At 39.2% G+C, this 19,795-nt stretch overlaps 1 protein-coding gene across 1 annotated transcript in view; it reads right to left on the bottom strand.

Moving 5' to 3' along the window:
* COL4A1 (collagen type IV alpha 1 chain) overlaps positions 1 to 19,795 on the bottom strand; it is a 119,848-nt gene that overhangs the window by 9,363 nt on the left and 90,690 nt on the right. The window contains exons 30-47 of the mRNA XM_063392790.1: positions 19,393 to 19,543; positions 18,943 to 19,056; positions 18,387 to 18,554; positions 17,743 to 17,832; positions 17,015 to 17,167; positions 14,189 to 14,287; positions 14,012 to 14,101; positions 13,036 to 13,175; positions 12,034 to 12,164; positions 11,854 to 11,930; positions 11,023 to 11,121; positions 10,466 to 10,516; positions 8,397 to 8,582; positions 7,603 to 7,736; positions 3,863 to 3,935; positions 3,093 to 3,164; positions 1,623 to 1,751; positions 135 to 233 (exon numbers count right to left, since the gene is read on the bottom strand). Coding sequence (XP_063248860.1) covers positions 135 to 233; positions 1,623 to 1,751; positions 3,093 to 3,164; positions 3,863 to 3,935; positions 7,603 to 7,736; positions 8,397 to 8,582; positions 10,466 to 10,516; positions 11,023 to 11,121; positions 11,854 to 11,930; positions 12,034 to 12,164; positions 13,036 to 13,175; positions 14,012 to 14,101; positions 14,189 to 14,287; positions 17,015 to 17,167; positions 17,743 to 17,832; positions 18,387 to 18,554; positions 18,943 to 19,056; positions 19,393 to 19,543 — 2,056 coding nt within the window. The remainder of the gene's footprint in view (positions 1 to 134; positions 234 to 1,622; positions 1,752 to 3,092; positions 3,165 to 3,862; positions 3,936 to 7,602; positions 7,737 to 8,396; positions 8,583 to 10,465; positions 10,517 to 11,022; positions 11,122 to 11,853; positions 11,931 to 12,033; positions 12,165 to 13,035; positions 13,176 to 14,011; positions 14,102 to 14,188; positions 14,288 to 17,014; positions 17,168 to 17,742; positions 17,833 to 18,386; positions 18,555 to 18,942; positions 19,057 to 19,392; positions 19,544 to 19,795) is intronic.

The raw sequence follows: 19,795 nt of genomic DNA, 5'->3' as shown, positions 1-19,795 counted from the left end.
AGAGCACCCGGTCACTTCTGCAGACAGCAGTGCTCTCCCTGCATAACTGAAGTGAAATTAAATACATTCACAGCTAATACCGTGTGTTATTTTTTCACGAAGGAATCAAGTCTTTGAATAATGCAGGGACTTACCTGGGGGACCATAAGGACCAATTTCTCCTTTCTGTCCAGGTTGACCATCAAACCCTGGACTACCAGGTGGTCCAGGTACACCTGAAGGTCCTGTCACCCCTGTTGGAAAAAAAGGAATAATTATTACTGGATATTATTTCATGTTAGTTCTGAATTTTTGGCTTTTAATATAGTACAGCATAAACTAAACTCATGTAAATTCAGTACATGCAGTCCCATATCTAGAGAAAATACGAGGGTTACTCCAGGCAAAGTGATTCCATAGTAGAACAGAATGGAGAAGTAAGGAGACAGGATGCTTCTAAAATAACTAGCATTTGCCTGGAATATGAAAACGAATCTCTTCTCTCTCTTCTTATCATATGACTCAGTCAAAAACAAACCATAAAAAAGTAGGGTCATGAACAGTGGCAAAATGGGTATCCTCTTAGCTTCTTCCCAAATGAGTTTTCAAACATATTTTATGTTTTTCCTTCATCGATTTTTAGGGATACTATGAATCCCACATAAACTCAGCAAATCTGACTTCAGGAGAAGGAAGTTAATACCATCAGCACTATAGCAAAACTTCTGTGACTCATCAGAAGCTTTAGAGGCTCACAGCTTTCCTTTTCCTGATCACCCAAAAAGCAGTATTGTGTTTATGTACTGAATTGACTACTGCTGCTGCAGCAATGGATCCTGTACAAGCAGACCCATGCTGTGCTCAATCACTGAGACTATTTCACAGATATTTCCTAAAGGACAGCAGTTGCAGAGTTGTATCCCCACCTTCAAGAAAAAACTTTTAAATCTACTATATTAACTAGAAAGAAGATATTCATCATCCTGCACTGTAATTCCCCATCAATGTAACATAAATCATTCAGGAAAAAAGCTTTCCCTTAGAGTCTTAACACTTCTGAGCTCCCACACTCCATGTCCCATCATACTGAAGGACGTGTCCTTGCGCCAGCACTTCATTTGTCCTACCCTTTGCTCCATTCTCTTACTTTCTAGTGTGTTTCATTTTTGCAGTTCATTTACTCCTTATAAAAATAGCAGTATCTGGACTAAAAGAAGAAATCTAGGACCATGAAACAAGCTTCCTCAGGAAGCACTTTTTATTCCAGGATCAAATGTTTTTCCTCATGCTTATATTCTCCCAGAGACACACAGTATTTAAGTTTGGATTCAAGACTAGTGACAGAAGACATCCTAACAAATACATTTTGGGGAAAGGATGAGCAGAGTGTTGCAGGTCATTCTGCTTACTGCTGATCTCAGATACTGATGTGATGACTGCAGAGTGAGAGCCTATAAAAATCACCAGGCATCTGTTTCAGATGAGCTTCAAAAAGGACTCTCTTCCTCATCATTGATACAATTTAATGGCTTACAAAAACTGGATCATATTATACCAAAAGATCTTGTAGTATCTAGCCTAGTTTTGGTCTATTTTTACATTACAAAAAAATGTATTTCTACTGGCAAATTAGAAACTCTCACCTTGTTGTCCTTTGGGACCTGGAAGTCCTGGGAATCCCTTGAGACCAACTGGTCCTACAGGTCCAGGTAAGCCAGGATCCCCTTTAATAAGCTGAAAAGGACCTGGTGGGCCTGGTGGGCCTTGTAAACCTGTGCATATCAAATAAGAAAATCAGCACATATTTAGTACTGCACAACTAAAAAAAAAAAGGAAGAAAACATTACCCTGTATTGTCATTTATGCAGTCAGAGACTGGAGCCTCTTACAGACAGTCACGAGATATCTCCACGTCCTAGACTTACACATGAATGAAACGCAAATCTTCCCAAACAGAAGCCTATCAATGCTGGTATCTCCAGCCTAACAGACTTCTCATGGACTGAAATAGCTGTCCAGACCTTAGGTTGCATGGAGCTGTCCCAGCAAGTTTGCAAATAGCCCCAAGCTGAGTGGTGTAGTCAATATGCTGGAAGGAAGGGATGCCATCCAGAGGCACCTTGACATGTGTCACAAGTGGACCAATGGGAACCTCATGAAGTTCAACAAGTGCAAGGTCAAGTGCAAAGCCTTACACATGGGCCAGAGCCATCCACAATATCAGTACAGACTGATATTGTATGGGATGAATGGATTGAAAGCAGCCCTGCAGAGAAGGACTTGGGAAACACAGGCAGATGAAAAACGGGATGAGTTGGCAACGCCACAGCCCCGAAAGCCAATGTGGGGCTACATGAAAAGAAGTGTGGCCAGTAATGCTCCCCCTCTGCTCTGTTCTCATGAGACCCCACCTGGAATATTATATGCAGCTCTGGGGTCCCCTGTACAAGAAGGACATTCACCTGTTAGAGCAGGTCCAGAGCAGGGCCATGAAAATGATCAGAGGGGTGAAGAGATCTTGTATGAAGAAAGGCTGAGGGAGTTGGGCTTGTTCAGCCTGGGGAAGAGAAGGCCCAGGGGAGACCTCCCTGTGGCCTTTCAATATATAAAATGGACTTATAATGAAAGACAGAGAGAGATTTTTTACCAGGGTCTGGAGTGACAGGACAAGGGGCAACAGTGTGAAAGAGAGAAGTGTTTACAGAAAGAATGTAAATTTAGATTGGACTTAAGGAGGACAATTTTTTACTGGGAGGGTGGTGAGGCACTGGAACAGAGGTTTCCCAGAGAAGCTACAGAAGCTCTGTCCCTGGAAGCATTCAAAGTCAGGTTGGATGGGGCTCTGAGCAACCTGATTTAGTGAAAGATGTCCCTCTCCACGGCAGGCATGTTGAAACTAAATGATTTTTAAGATCCCTTCAAACCCAAACCATTCTAGTCTATCTGACTACTCAGATGCTGACACGACACAGTTTCACATTCTGCATTTTTAGAATAGAACAGAACAGAACAAAAAGGTGATGGAGTTATACCCACAAATAACCACAAATTAATCACAAACAACCATTTTACCAAAAACATTTGGGGAAAAAAAGCACAAGTCTTTATTATACCTTTAGATCCAGGAAGACCTTGGTCACCTCGCTCACCCTTAAGGCCTGGGAAGCCAGGAGTTCCTTTTGGACCTGAAGTCAAAGGAAATATTTGCATGAAAATTCAGTAATTCCTTGATTTGGAAGGATATGTGTGGAATAATCATGTATGACTCTGAAAAGGACACGACTTTATTTGCACAAGTACTTTTTAACTGTTTGATGGAATACGATACAAACAAACACCACTAAGTCAGGAAAGAAATGATGACTGAAAATAATTTTCTCACATTTTTTTCTCTTACTTCTCTTCAACGTTCTCTTACTTTAATAATATCATTCTCTAGATTAAAAGCATTATGTTTTTTCTGTTAATAACTGTATTTTTTATACATCTGGTGTTTTCATGTACATGATGGCGACAGTAGCAGGAATATAATCAACAAGGGAGACAAGCAGAGCCCATTTCCTCACATGTGGCTCTAACATTTGCCTCTTCAATTCTCAAGAAAATCTTGAAGATTCTTGACTGGTAGTAGCTAATCATCAATTTTACATGCATCTTTTAAAGGAATGCGCATTTAATATTTGCAATGAAAGAAGAATAAGCAAGAGACAAAAAAACTTAAGAAAAATCTCAATGCTTTTGTATGTTTTTTGATGCAGCTTTCAGTGTCCTGTTCAGTAACTATTAACACAGAGTTAACATTCTTTGGGCATCTCTTTTGAGAGAGGAAGGATATGAGACATTTTTGCATACTTTTCAGGAGTATGTTAAGTTTTCTCCTCACCTGGAACACCTGGAATTCCTGGAGGTCCAAGATCACCCTTTGGACCAGTACCTCCTGGCAAACCAGGACTACCCTGCATAAAAGAAAATGTGAAATATAGTTATCCTACACTATTATGATAGGACTCTCAAATAGGCTGTATTACTGGAAACCTATGAAAAAAACATAATATGAGAACGCCATTAAGTTTAAGAAATGGTCATTCTCTCCCTCGATTAGATGTGAAGCTTCTCCTACAGTGATATGAGTGACACTTTGCTCTTTCTAAACTATTTTTTGCCTCACAAAGATAGCAGATCAGAAAGAAGTCATACTAGCACTGCAGCCAAAAAAATGGTTCTCAACCATAGACCATAGTATTATGAAAACCATCAATAAGCACAAATCTCAGCAGATACTAATTTCAGTGCAGCCCTAGAAGAAGGTTTCTAGTTAGATAATTAAATGGAGTAATTCTAGACCACACCAGACTTGAAAACTTCCACATTCACACATGAGATGAAATTAAATAGGTTCAGCAATTTAAAATCCTCTGAAGATTTTTACTTTTCAACAGGGCTAAAACACTCAAGGACTTCAAACACTTCATACACAATGGGGAGGGACTCCTCCTTCTGCCGTCACCATGCTAAACTGTAGGCCTGAAATCAATGGTTACAAGTTCACTGCAGCCTCACTGTTGCCATGAATTTTCTTGGTTTGCTGAGCGTTCATATTAAAGGAGAAGTTCGTACCTTCTCACGCTCTTTTAATGTAAATATCAGCTATGTTCTATAAACATAGCCATTGTTTTTACATTCTCTGCCGGGACAAACAAGACTGTGTGACAGTCCCCTTCACCAATGTGATGTGGAAGTGGGAATTCCTTCCTCCAATCCACAGGCCTCATAGTAAAAGTATAAAAGTAAGTTTTTGTAAATAAACCGAGTCTTCTGCCCTGCTGCTGTTGTTGCACCCAGATCTGTGTCTCCAGTCTGTTTTCCTGGTTAAGCCTCCACAGTGATAGCCTCACTTCAGGGAAAACTAAAACCCTATTTCAAAAGACACTGTAAATAGTCATTCAAATGGCTGCCAATTTCCGTTTCTTCTTTTGTCTGTTGCAAATCATTGGCAAAAAGCTTGTTAGTTTAGAGTTTCTCCCTGGCTGAACTGGTATGACAATAATAGTTCACTATATAATAAAATGAGGAACACAGGGGAGGAAAGAAATAAAATCCCTTTGCCAAGTAACCTACCAACCAGAAACTAGAGATGTGAATTGAACACCCAGTGGAAAATAATACCAATAATACCAGTAGGAGCCATCATATTTGCAGAGCAATAGAATAGATACACAGGAGTGATTTTAAGGTGAGAAGAATGACAAATGTCTAATTCTTTCCACTCTCCATAAAGGGAGAAGAGATGACTAGTTCAAAAATGGATGCCCACAGATAAACTTCCAAAGACTCCAAAGTTAAACAAAAGAAAGGCTACCATCAAGAGTGCTAAGGGAGGCATGAATGAAGTAAGATTTCCTGGTTTCTTCCAGTCACATAGTCACAGTATGGAGGACTGTGTAAAGAAACGGCCATCTCTGTATCATAATATGTGAACTTCTGAAGCCCAAAACAGGAGGGCTAACTTTCATTCAGAACGCACTTATGAGTCAATCACATTAAAAGAGAGAGGGATTTAAATATATATATATACATATAGGTTATAATTACAAAAAAATATTTATAAGAGGAGTTTATTGGAAGCTTTCCATCAAAATACTGTTTTCCACAACAGTATGCATTTCTTAACTTTTTGTCTCATCAGATACAGCTTGGTAAACAACTTCTTTTTTGGATCTGTTCCAAAGAGAACAAAACTATTTCAGGAAAATGTTTCTTCTCTCGTTTCAACATTAAAAAGAACAGGAAAAAAACCATGAGACTTTTATTTCACAGTCTGATCTCTGCATTTCCTTTTTTGGATACAATTTTTGGACAGGTTGTGTCACTCATGTTGCAACAAAATCTCCCTACTGATATAGGTAACCATGTACCTGGAGACCTGTATGAGCAATTGAGCCATAATCAGGGCAGGAGCCTGTCACATTGGGGAGGATGAAGACATTAGAAATTCATCTTAGTATCTATCACCAGAGGAAGCTTAATATTTAATATCACTCTCACTGCAGCATTTCACACTGAGTTAACAACCCGCTACTATGAGTTATGGCTCAAGGGTAGTGAAACAGTTTTTCTGATTGAAGGCATGGAATCAAAATCCTTAGGCATTTCCTATTCTTTCTCAACAAACAGTCTCAGACTGGTATATCACCCAGTGAAAAGCTTTACAGTTTGCTGGGGTATAGAAATTTATCTCTCTGCAGAGATAGTGGAAATTATTAAACTAGGGGAAATATACTGGAGTGTTATGTTGGAATTTACTACCTTCAAAGCTGGTATGGCACAGTATGGTATCAAATATAAAAAGGTCTGAACATGGAAGCAAATCCTTAATATCTCTGTGAAGTGACTCCTGGATGCAGAAAAAGATGTACTAGATCTTTGCATTATTAAGAATAAAGTGGACCTCTAAAGTCCTGCATTTCATATCAGGACCTTATTCCTGAGTCTTTCTTCCTTTTGTACACTAGGAATTTTCTCATAGTTTTTTCCATAAACATTATTTTTATTGTGATTATTGTCCCTTTTTAATAAAATCATTAAGATTGGAAAATACCTGTAAGATCATCAAATCCAACCTTTAACCCATCACCATCATGTTCACCACTAAACCAAACACCTCAAATGTTATATACACACATTTTTGAACACTTCCAGGTATAGTGACTCCACCACTTCCCTGGGCAGCTCATTCCAATGCCTGACCACCCTTTCAGTGAAGACTTTTTTCCTAATATCCAATCTAAAGCTCCCCTGGCATAACTTGAGCCCATTTCCTCTTGTCCTGCCACTTGTGATTTCGGAGAAGAGACCAAGCCCCATCTGTCTACAACTTCCTTTCAGGGAGTTGTAGAGGGTGGTAAGGTCCCCTCTGAGCCTCCTTCTACCCTGGGCTAAATGACCTCCATTCCCAGAGCAGCAGATGAACAGTTCAAAAATGGAACATATTTTTCAGTGTGGAAAAAGGGATCATACACTCTGAGAGAAAGAATATAGAAGACCAACTATTCTGGGTGACTGTCCTATTCTATTTCGTTCTCGCTAGTATAACAAAAAGGGACTATTTTAAGCCAGTGAAAATGAATAATATATGACAAAAATGTATTAATAGTATTGCCTGTTTGTAGTTCTAAATCAGCAGCAATATTTCATCACTGACAGTACTGAAACTGCACTTTATTTGAGAGCTTTCATAACAAAAGCAAACAGCTCAGGTATTTTCAGAAGGCAATTTATCGTGAAATATGCAACCTTTAAAATTAACTACTAATGCATTTACCAGATTTATGGATGTGCTTCAGCCATCCCGTACTGTTAAAACACAGTAAATTATATTTTGGGTGTTGTATGTTACCACTCACTATCTATAAATTTCTAATAAGTTCATTAGCTCACTGGGGCAGCCTTTCTAAGGAGAGCACTGAAATGCTTTCAAACTGACTTTACATCATCAGCAGTGAGTCTAAAGGAACTTGGAGCATAAAATATCATTATTTTGAATAAGGAACTGTATGATTAATATATCCATTAATTACAAGAACCAGCTTTCAGCAAATCTGGAGTGTACTGAGAGTAACTTACTGGCAGTCCTTGGAAACCCGGATCACCTTTCATTCCTGGACCCCCAGGAGTCCCTGGCCAGCCACTGCTCCCTTGCTCTCCTTTGGCCCCTTTCAGACCTGGAGGTCCTGGTGGCCCTGTTGGACCTGGTAAACCTAAAAAACAGAAGAAAAGAGTATTTAATAGCAAAATTGATTTGCAGCAGTATCTGATGGAGGGCAAGGAGGGTCTGCAGATGGACAGAACCAAAATAATTGTTGTAACATTCCAAGAAAATAAGCAGGAGAATCTGTTGCAGGGAGACTCCTCATCCAATCATCTCTCAGCCTGTGGCTGATTGAAAATAGAAGGAGTTTTCCACATTTTCCACATTTCCACAAGAACATGCAGATAGTCCATCCTCAGGCATAAACATGCTAAAGATATTTTGTAGCTCCACTCCACTCTCCTCCTTAGCCTCTAGCACAGGCCACTGCCATGGAAAGGCCAAGCTGGGTCATTTTTAAATACATTAACCCTCCAGGACATAGGAACACACAGCCCCAGATGCCTCAAAACAGTAAATAAAGTCCATAAGGAAACATGGAAATGGGAGGCGACCTTCTCAACATTAGAAAGATTTCTGGACAAAGCCAACTGCTTGAGGACATAAAAGGAGCCTGTTCTAGGACATACTGCCAAAACTGCCTGAACGAGGCTCTTCCCTGACCTGGGAGAAGAGGACAAAGAAAGATACGCAATATTGATTGCATTATTAATTAATTAATTAGGTGAGCCTCAATGAACAGCAACACTTTAATACTAAAGATAATTACCTGGAAGCCCAGGTTGGCCCTGGGGTCCTCTGTCTCCTTTAGGGCCTTCGATGGCACTTCCCGGTAGCCCAGGGAGACCCTGGTTCCCCTTAGGGCCTGGTGGACCTGCATATCCTGGCTCTCCTTTCAGCCCTGGGATCCCTGGGCTTCCCGGGGATCCTGGAAAACCCACTTCGCCTTTTGCACCTGAGATTTGAAACAACCACAGAACATGATTAGAGAGAAGATCACAGTCATTGAAAACTTCTGCCTTATTATCCACTCATAGTAAGATTTACTCTTTTTGAAAAGACTGACCTTAACTTTATATGCTTCTATAAAAATGCAAAACTCTAGGAAAACTGTATTATTCTTCACATTATGATATAAAATATAAGGAAAGTAATTTGACTGACATACCTTTTCTTATCTAAAAGCATCACTGGGCTATTTTTAGTCACTCTTAAAATAGATTAACATTCAGCATCCCTCTACCACTACTTACACAAAGATTATAAAGCCTCCAAACCCTTACTCTGCAGCAATTGTTATTGTCATCGTCAAGTAATGGTTGTTGTGCTTGATTAAGCACAAAAGGACTTGCTCCTGGAGAAAAATGTAATACTTTTTTACTAAGATCTAGATTTAGACCTGTTGTGCTTACTTCCAGGCTTGTACAAATAGTTAACATTTGCAAATCAATCTAATTTTAGATTGAGCAAAAGAATACAGAGTAACTGGTACAAGTACAACAATAAGAGAAATAAAATTTATAGAGAACACTATCCCTGGCTCTCCACCTGAGCAGAACAAGGTTTTTAAAACCTGGACTTGTTTCTTTGGAACTACAACACATTTGGAACACAAATTATGTAAATAGAATATGTATTTTCTCTAAACCCAGATATTTTTAAATGAGCTAAGCTGACAAAATGAGAAATGGGGAAGTGAGAGAAGTGTTCTCGTAATCTAGGGCTCTGCATGCCTACCAAGATATGATTAGAAGATCTGCTTAATTTATTAAGTTCTCTAACATTAGGGCTTTTGCAGTAGTTAATGGCTGTTAATTAGTTTAAGTTGGTAAATAAAAGATATTCTGAAATTCTGTTTTATCACTTTGGATTGTCCAGACAAGTTTCTTGTATTAATACAGTGAATGAGTGAGGTAGGGCACTGATATTTAAAGCTATATAAGTTCTTCAAAATCTGCCATGTCATGTTATTTTCATGGATGGACTAGTTGAATTGTTTGTGTTTTCCAGATGGCTAAAATTGAAAATCCCCCCATTATACACCATTTCCTTTATCAACAGCAGTTTCACATTTCTTCACTACTGTATCTATTGCAGCCTAGTGTCTAGGATATACTTATTTCATAAAATGGAGCATGGTGCATTACAGACACCTTGATCAAGCACTGACTCAAGCCAATCAAACCATTCTCACAGCACAGTGTAGTGACACAATTTTCAAAGAACATAAGGGGACTTGAATTGTCATAGTCATGTGGCTGAACCCAAGCTATTAAGTCCTGAGCCCAGGTAATAAAAATGTTCAGTGAGATCTCATCAGAACTGTGCTATCTTTTGCATCTCTGCACCATGCTCCAGTGCATAGCTTAGACATGCTCTACTGAGCTATAGTAAATAAGTATTTAAGCAATAAATACACCTGGGCTGCAAAACAGATTCAGGCAAAAAAATTACTGCAGTATCCTAGCCACAAAACTGATACCTATAGCTGTCTGGTGCACAGAGCCTCACTAAATTTTGATTCTTGCAAAATTAGTAGGAAAACCAAAATACTTGGAGTCAAAAGCACAGCACACAAATACAGGAGTTATTTATATTACCTCATCACACCACTTGCAATAAATTCCACACTATGAATAATTACCTATTTTAGGGTATATCTAATTCCAAGATGTTGCCACTGTAACAGAAATCAGTATTTGAACCTCTCAGAGTTTCTGCCTGCTCTGAGAAGGCATAGGATGTAAAAGAATGAAGTAGGAAGTATGTCTGCATTACAGAATTATGGTTATAGTATGCTGGGAAGGAGGTTCAGAATTGTGTAAGTAAGTGTTTTACCTTTATCTCCCTTTGCACCAGGAAATCCTGGAAGTCCTCTACCTGGAAGACCTGCAGTACAGAGACAGCAAAAAATGAGAAGCTGGAAAAGTACTTACATTTAACCTGCAATGAATAAAACTCTATTATGCAAATACAAACTCCAAATAAATGGATTATGCAAAAGTTCTTCAGGGCAGAGGCTGTTTCTGTTATGTACTGGTATTGTATTTAGCACAATGGGTCCTGTATGACTGAAAACCCTACCCAAAGAAAAGGCAAGGATGCTCCACTATTTCACAGCTAAGCTGCAGGCTGAAATTAATTCCAAAACACAATTCTTTAGAGTATTACCAGCTTTTGTGAAAGAAATTCTTTCAAGATTACATTGATTAAATACAGTTGCTCATCTAAATGATCACAATGCGATGCTGGATGATCTTAAGACACCAAGACTGACTTTATTTTCTGAAGTTTCATCCAAAGGACTCCAAGCCAGTACACACCTCTCCCACCCTTGTGCAGCCTATGTCTGTGCATTTTCACACCATGGGAACTGAAGATGACAGTCACAGTACCTTGTTCACCCTTTGCACCAGCTGCACCTGGGATCCCATCGTAACCTGGTTCACCCTTCTGACCAATGGCACCAGCAGGACCCGGAACACCAGGTTCACCTGGAAAATCATGGACATTTTCATTTTAACTATGACTTTTTTCTTTTTTTCTCTCAAGAAAAACTTTACTTTTTCTTTTGCTCCCACAGAGACCAAGCAGATATTGCATGATGACTTCAGTGAGACTTTTCACTGAGTTTGCTTCTGAATTAAATCAGTCTGAGACAAGGCTCAAGTATTAAGGATTTTGACACAGCTCATTATGAATCTCAGTGAGTTTAGAATGCAAGAACTCCAGCAGAGACTTGTCAACAGCACAGTCCATTGTCCAGTAAGATGATGTGTCCTGCAGCCAAAATCTGAGAACAGAAGACTCCAAGATCAAAAATGTTCAGAACAGCAATGGACTTACTCTCCTCCATATTGTATTTCCTTTCTAACAGCTGTGAAATGATGCTAATGTGGTGATTCAGGTTTGGGCATAAAGATCAACTGAATTGCTTTCAAATTAATTCAGAAACAACAGAAGTAATGGCTGTAACAACAACCAGTCTTGTGGAGGGTGGTAAAATCTATTCCTCTAACAGTGCAAAAGAAATATGAGCCCACCACTACACAGACTCAGATTTACCTAGGAAACAGCAATGTCTTTTTTGCTTATGAAATGAACAAATGCAATGCAAAACATCTGAGCCAAAATTAATGTAGAATGCAGAAGAGTTTGGTTTAGCCACTGCTTGGAGATGAACAATATTTTAAGTGTCCTTTGGTGGTCCATATATTTTTTTTTACCTGGTTCTCCTTTTAAACCTGGAATCCCACTTAAGCCAGGAAGTCCTTTTTCACCCTTGTCTCCATGGCGGCCAGGGCTTCCTAAAGAAAGGAAGAAGAATGTATTTCCATGTGGGATATTTGATATAATTTTTACTTTAACTTTTCACTGCAGTTTCTGTTTCATAAAAGCATAAATACTTGCCTGGAAATCCTGCCATGCCAGGTGATCCTTTGGGACCTGGGGCACCCGGCATTCCAGGAATTCCTGCGCTACCCTTTTCACCCTTATCTCCAGATAAACCTGGACTACCCGTTCTTCCTGGTTCTCCCTAGAAGAAGCAGCACACATAAAATCCAGACATTAATTCAGAAACAGTTTTTTTCTGTATGCAGTAGTAGATGTCACCCCTCTTGTCCATCTGACTTTTAAAGAATTCCATCATTTTTCCACTCCTACACAGTGTAATTCAGGATTAAATTTGGCATTAAATTCCACTATCAGAGTTTTTAACTAATCTAGTAATTGCTTAATACCTACATATGGAAATAAGCAGTTTTCTATGCATTTTTAGGATGGTTATACAAAGTCTTTTCAAAATTAGCCTCCTAACTTACTTATTACACTTCAACATCTTAAAAAAGTCTTTTATTGAGTCCTCAGTGGGTATGCTACCAGATTAGCAGGTATTATTTTTACCATTTTCACTTATAAATTCATGATAACTGTCACTGTACAGCTAGGAAAAGGAATATGAAACAAATGAGAATCCTATTAGATACTACTAGAGATTAAATGAAACTTTACAGACAGTATTAATATAGTTCACTTTTCAGTAGTATCTGAGCGCTTTATAGTATCTTTGTAAAAGCGCAGTAATATTATTTTAGTGTGATTATTTGTCCCGTTCGTTAAATACCCTTTTTGCATTATTGACTTAGTATTTTTAAAAGTTCTTCCCCTTCCCTACACTTATAGCACTGTGAATTTAGCCTATTTTGAGCAGAGATAAAAAAAATAAAAGGACTCTGGAGATATTGGACCCATCAAACAAAATGCATCTAAATCTGTACATATGCACACCTTTCAAGTTTTTCATAAGGCAGTTAGAATAGCATAATAGAAAATAAAACATCTTAGAGGTCAACAGCATCTTTTCTAGTGCTTGGTAGAGATAACCAAATCTTTAGGGGTATAAATACCTTCTCACCAGGAGCCCCTGGAAAGCCAATTCCAGGAAAACCTGGTGCTCCTTTGTCTCCTTTTTCACCTTTTTGCCCAGGGAACCCTGGTGTGCCTGGTGAACCTGGTACTCCAGGAAGACCCTTTTCTCCAGGTGTTCCTAGTAAAGGGAAGGGAAAAATAGGTGCATCAGAACCAGTGGTATCCTAGCAGTGTTGACAGTGATGTTTCAGTGTTCCTTTAGCTATAAAAGTAAGTTAATTTTCTTTTTAGAGTCACTCTCTAAATGGGACTTTTTATAGGATGATAAACTCTATTCATAGGAGGTGGTCATAATCTTGGATTCAGAGTAAACAAAGATCTTCCTAAAATCATGACTGAATAAAACTTTATTTTTATTTGAATAATTTCTAATAGTACTACAGTGACAAAGTGACTATTCTGCAGCATATTTTTCTGTCTTCATTTACCCTTTCAGACTATCACTTTGATTTCCTAAATATGCTAGAAAGAAGGCTGTCCCAATGGGGACAAAGTTTCCATGTTGAGTTATAGGTTCTTCTCGATTTTATTCTTTACCAATCCCTTCCACATCAACATTATTCCCAGACACCTGCAGTTCATAACTGACACTCAGTACACGGCAACTCACCAAACCTTTTAGAAGGGGGAAAATATACAAGAAGGTTAATGCAGTTCACAGACTATCAGAGACAGAGACAGACAGGCACCACTCAAAGGACCGTGTACCTTAAACAAATACAGAAAACCTAAACATCCAGCTAAAGGATTTGCACATACAAACTTAGGAAACCATCCTATTATTTGTATATCACAATAGGATTGAAAAGCAATGTCCCAAAAGCCTAACATTCAGTCACTGCAAACACTGCAACTGTTTAGTAGATCTACACCAGCAAATACTCCATACAGTTTCTCATAATATTCTATATTAACTTGAGGAAGAAATAGGAAGAAATTCCTAGCAATCAGTACCTGGCAAACCCATTTCACCAACTGATCCTTTTTGTCCTGGAACTCCTGGATCCCCTGGGTACCCTGGGGGGCCTTGATCACCTTTTGGTCCTATGGACAACAGAGAAATTAAGAATCTCATTCATTAACAAGGTTTAAAATACCTGACAAACTGTCTGCTGTTAGCTTCAGACATACCTGGTTGTCCTGGAGTACCAGGTTCACCATCTCTCCCTGGAATTCCTGGTTCTCCATAATCTCCACGTAGCCCTTTCTCTCCTGTTGCTCCATGGTCCCCTGGGCACCAAAAAGAAAAACACAGTGAGATCAATTTTTTTACAATTTACTGTAATAACATATAATAATCCTTCTAGTTAATTTTTGATCACTGCTGCTTCTCTCTGCTGAACAAGGAAATGGCTGAGTAAAACACAACTTTCCAATCATTAAACCAGTACTGAGGAAAGGCTGAAAACTATTGCAATTTTATGGGTGCCTGTGCAAATTAGAAAGCAAGATGTATCCATAAAAGGAATTGAAAAGAAATGTGTGTTTGAGTTAGATTAATGAGTTATTTGAAAAGTGGCTGACAGGTGTTAACAGAAATTATTGATTTGACTGTTCAGCTCTCTAAAAAGGCACATGTGAACAATTAGTAAACAGCCAGAAATTTGCTGTTTTCCCTGTTTCATATAATGTTAAAGCACCTTCAGAAGGCTTGATCTCTTACATTGTAGTGTGGCTCTTCTCCAGTTTTATGTCCATGCTTTTTGGTCATAAACAATTATGTAAGTGTTGCACAGAGCTGCAGGACAACAGGTACTGAAGATAAGTCACTGAATGTTTTTAAGTAAGCAGCATTTATTAAAACCATTTCAAGATGTCCAAAAGCCAAATTTTTCATCAAGCATCACTGATAATATGCCATCAAAATTCTGTGTCTTCTCTGCACAGTTTCTATTTTGGAAGGTTCTAAAAACATTACTGTAATATTCATGTCTAGAGGAACGAAGGCAGCCAAAAGATCAGCAACGTTATGGAGTATAACTGAATTATTTTTCCCTGCTGGTACTAAGTATCTTTTGGATGAAGAGGATAAGAGGGGAAATTTGCCGGCTGGGATCTGTTTGGAACCTACTCTTCCAGACTGTGTGAGCCAGGCCAATCTGTAGACTGTGTGTGACCAGGAAAAGGTAGAGCACAGAAGTTTGCAAGCATGCATTGTTAGTGCTGGAGAGATTAGTAAATTAGAAATTAAAGAAAGTAACCATTTGAATTTCTCAGCAAAGGTTTCTTTTTTTGCATGTAACAAGTGTGCCTAATTTAGATTTCTAGAAACAAAATAAAATTAATTATCCTACATGCCAGCAGTAGATAAGGAAACAGCGAAAGCAATGTATGTGGTTTTATACTTTACCTACCAGTGTATGTATCAAGATCAGAAACAAATGAGAAAAAATAATCTAGATGAAATCTTTACAGGCCAGGAGCTTCATTAAAGTCCTCTCAGAAGCTGCATCTCAGCTGAAGGGCAGAGGCACTCCACGCTTGCTGACGCCCTCCCCTGCGCTCCCTGGCTGCCCACGCTGCGAGGCACTACTTACCCACATGCCCAGGTTTCTCTGAGACCCAACCAGAACACGTGAGCCCACATCTCCTTCTGACAATTAGCCAGGACATGGAGATAAGAGGTAGCTAAGACTGGGATATTCTCCTGTTTCCACAGTTCAAATATAACATAGTATAATTATTAGTGATTCACTGCCAAACTGGAAAGAGGTCTGCCCTGGAATACACTGAGGAAACGTACAGATGACACTCAGAAGGAAAGGCTCAAAAAGAGGACAGGATTAGACTACAGAAGGTTTTTGAAGAGTTGGAGTGAAGCTTGAAAACCATCACAGTGAACATCAAAAAGTGTAATGCACCACGGGTGTGATAAGAAGTTGAAAACATGCATACAAAATGAAAAATTATAACACAGGCAGTAGTCCAGAACTAAGGGACTAAAGAATTATAGCTAATCACAAACTCAGTCAGCTGTTGTTTCAAGTAAGGGAAATTTCACTCTAGCCAGGCCTAAGTACTTTGCTTGTTTCAGCAATGTGCACTCTAACATCTAAGGATGCAGCCAAACGGGAGAAATCAGAAAGTGTAAAAAGAATGATAATTGTTTCAGAAAATATGATATACTATTAAAGCCTGGAGGATTTGGTTGGGGGAAATTAAAGACCACAATATCTCAGTAGCTTCCTTCTAATTTCTACACTTCTATTTTAACAAAAATAGTTACTTTTTATTAAGAACTTTTTTTAATAAGAAGTAATTTATGATAAGAACTAATATGAAAAATATATACAATTTCTTCTTTGAAAAGAAATACAGGACAGAAAATTATTTCAAACAACTAATTTATCAGTTAGCAGTAAAAGTGGAAATTTAAGAAGCATATATTATCTAAAAAAGCTAACAAATCTACAACTGTGAAGTTTCTAAACAGAAAACTGATTGCCTTTCTCCTGCATCCTTCCAGATGTTTTTAAACTGACATAAGTTGATCTGTTGGTATCAGTGGCATAAATGCATTTCTTTCCTGAATTTTATTCCGGTCACAAAGAAACACGTCAAAAAAGGCTTTTTTTCTGGAACTACCAGTTGATCTTCCTGGCCACAACTACATGTTTTACATGACAAACAGTTTTTCCCTTCTGGAAAGATCTAGGTTTTTACTTTTAGAATTTCTTTTCTTTTCAGAGACTTTTCTGATTAAAGAGGTAAAGTCAATTACAAAAGGACAAATTGAGCCTCTTCTATTCAACCAAAACCCTTTTGCTCTGTGATTAATCTTATTTCCTATAGAGTTGAAGAACACCAGAAAAAATATCTATATTTGCTGTGTAAAACTCTTTAATTTTATTTGAAAAACTGATGCCTAAAACTAAAGCAAAACCAAATTCAAAGTACTGCTGCTTGGCAGTATATGACTGTTAATTCCAGTTGTTCACAGTTAGAGGACAAAGTTACCTTTTTCTCCTTGATCTCCCTTCTGGCCTTTGAGGCTAACCATGTCCATGTTGTCTATTGTTCCAGGTTTTCCCGGGAGACCAGCTTCACCTTTATCTCCCTTAACACCAGGATCACCCTGTGGTCCAATTACACCCTTGAAACCTGGGCTACCTATAAAGAGACAGCACTGAATGTTATAGGGGCATATAAAACTTTGCAAAAATATTTAGCAGGCAATAACAAATTAAATTAGCTATTTATTCAGATTTTGAGCACCAAATACCATGTTCTGGAACAGCTCCTATGAATTTTTTTATTATACTTCACAATAGCTCTGTCAGAAAGCTGACATATCTTTCCCACTTCACAGCCATTAATTTTAGACTCTTGAAACAATAAGGACGGGAGTTTGGCAGTAATACAGAGCATTATCTGAGGCTCTTAATTAAGACCTTCCTGTTGGCTTTTAATAATTTCAAATAGTGTATTTTTCTTGAAGGAATACCTACGACAGACCCACACTTAGCAAACCTTTATGTTGTTGAAGAATGGATCAAAAATCATGTCTTGGTGCCCAAATATGTGACTGCTCCTAGCCTTTTATACTATTTCTAACTTACAGGAAAGTTACTTGACATAAACCATTCCTTAGGCCAAGTGTACCCCTTATCTTTGGTTATTTCCCAACTTCTGTTGCAGAAAAGGTGGGGTCTGCAATTTTTATTTTGAGAAAATCTCTCTCTTACCTTTTTCACCAGGTAACCCTCGATCGCCAACTGGTCCAGGAGTTCCTGGCAATCCAGGAGTTCCCATAACTCCCATTTCTCCTTTAGGTCCTGAAGCCAAAGGAGAAGAGTGAATTAAAAAAATAAAGCAAGCAATGTAAAGAAGTACAAGAAACAGAATTATTTACTGCCTATCATATTAGGAGTTGCACTACTTAAGGAAAAATAAGACAAAGAAGATGATTAAACTAAAACGGCCCAATAGAGAAAACAACAGTAAAAACAGTATTATGAAAACCAGAGGAAAACAGTTTGTAATGGGTTTTTGATAAATTCTTAAAACTTCCTATTACAGCAAACAATGCTGTCATTAACAAAGGCATTATTAAAACCATACTCTGTCACTAAAAGTGTGCAGAATGGACCCCTTTCATTATTACAGAAGAAAGGCTAGTTCCTTCAACCTGCTGGATTTGATCCATGAAAGGCCTTCAGCAGCAGTTCAATTACATGTGCACAGAGCTGCTTTACTGACGTCAGTCCATGAGTTTTCCCAAGCTTGGGCTCGTTGATCAAACGATTCCTAACCAAGTGAAAGGGTGTGCTACCACAGCCTAATAAAATAGTTGTCAAAGATGCTGATTTCTGAGGGATGAGGTGTTTACCTGCTGATCCCTTCAGTCCAACAGCCCCCTGGGGGCCTGGCAGGCCAGGTAACCCCACAGAGCCTGGGACTCCTGGCTGGCCCGGGCTACCTTTGTCCCCTTTCGGTCCTGGCATGTCTAGACCTGGGACACCAGGGAAGCCCCTTTCTCCTTTTACTCCAGGAAATCCTAGGAAGAACAGAAGATACAGGATTAGTCCCTAACATTAAATATGGAAAACCATGAATAAGCATATCTGACCATGCCCACCAGTGATTCACAAATTACATGGCACGGAGGATGAAGACTCAAAGGCAGACAGCAGAACCAGTCCTCATTTCCTATGAGAGGCTTTGAACTTGTATCTATTACCCACCAATGACCCAAGGAGACCAATCCAAATGGCAGCAATCCTCTCAGGAGGCCCTGCCCTGCAGTTTGGACCACTGGCATGTCCCCCATCTACGCCCATCAACCTCTCACTGCAAGAAGTTCTCAAGCAACACTTACACCTGTGTTATCCACTTATGTCAAAATTCTTCTCTTAAGCAGCTTCATGGGAGTATTCTTTGCTCACCTGGTGGTCCCTGGGGTCCCGGCTGCCCAGCAGGTCCTGGCAGTCCTGGAGGGCCCAGCCCGGGTGCACCTGGAGGGCCCTGCAAGCCTTGGAGACCTGGGAGACCAGGGTCACCTGCAGAGAGACAGGTGAAATATAGACCAAGCATTCCCTCCTGCTGTTTGACATCTTGCTTGCTGAAGCTGCCAGACAAGGTGCTTTGGAAGCACATGGCCAAGGAGACCTCGTTCATCCACCAACACCTACAAGCCCGGGCTTGGAAGAAGGGCTGCTCTTTGCTGCTAGCATTTGCTGCTGGTGGGTGTTAGGAAAAAATGAGAAGGGAGAGTAGCAATTCCCTGAGATATCAGTAGGATATTTCAGTGATGAACAGACTTTTTGCTGCATCTGTGGGAGTGTTACTTTATGAAGAAATACAGATACAGAAGTGTATTTTTCCAGTGATGTTACCTCTGAAACCTTGCTGTCCAGGGATGCCCGGAAAGCCTTGCTCGCCACGTAAACCAGGCAGTCCTGGGTTTCCCTTTTCTCCAGGGATGCCAGCTGGGCCAGGGAGGCCTGGCAATCCCTTAGGGCCAGGTAGACCTACACCAGGTTCACCCTAGCCAAAGAAACACAACAGATTAGCAATCAACACATCAACACCAAGAAATTATTTATTAAATGTATTTAAATTATGCAATATAGAGCTAGTGTATAGACTTCTATACATGACTTCAGGGGAGAGCTGTAAGCCCTTAAAAAGTGCTAATGTCAAGCATTTATCAATCTGCTCTGTCCCCTTGTGTGCACAGTGGGAAACATCAAATGAAAGGCAGTTTGGCCAGGTTTTAAAGTGTTTTTCCTTGCCCAC

Source organism: Prinia subflava, chromosome 3 (genome assembly GCF_021018805.1).
Source record: "Prinia subflava isolate CZ2003 ecotype Zambia chromosome 3, Cam_Psub_1.2, whole genome shotgun sequence".
NCBI lineage: Eukaryota > Metazoa > Chordata > Aves > Passeriformes > Cisticolidae > Prinia > Prinia subflava.
The sequence above is the reverse complement of the archived record's forward strand: the minus strand, read 5'-3'. Positions and strand labels throughout refer to the sequence as shown.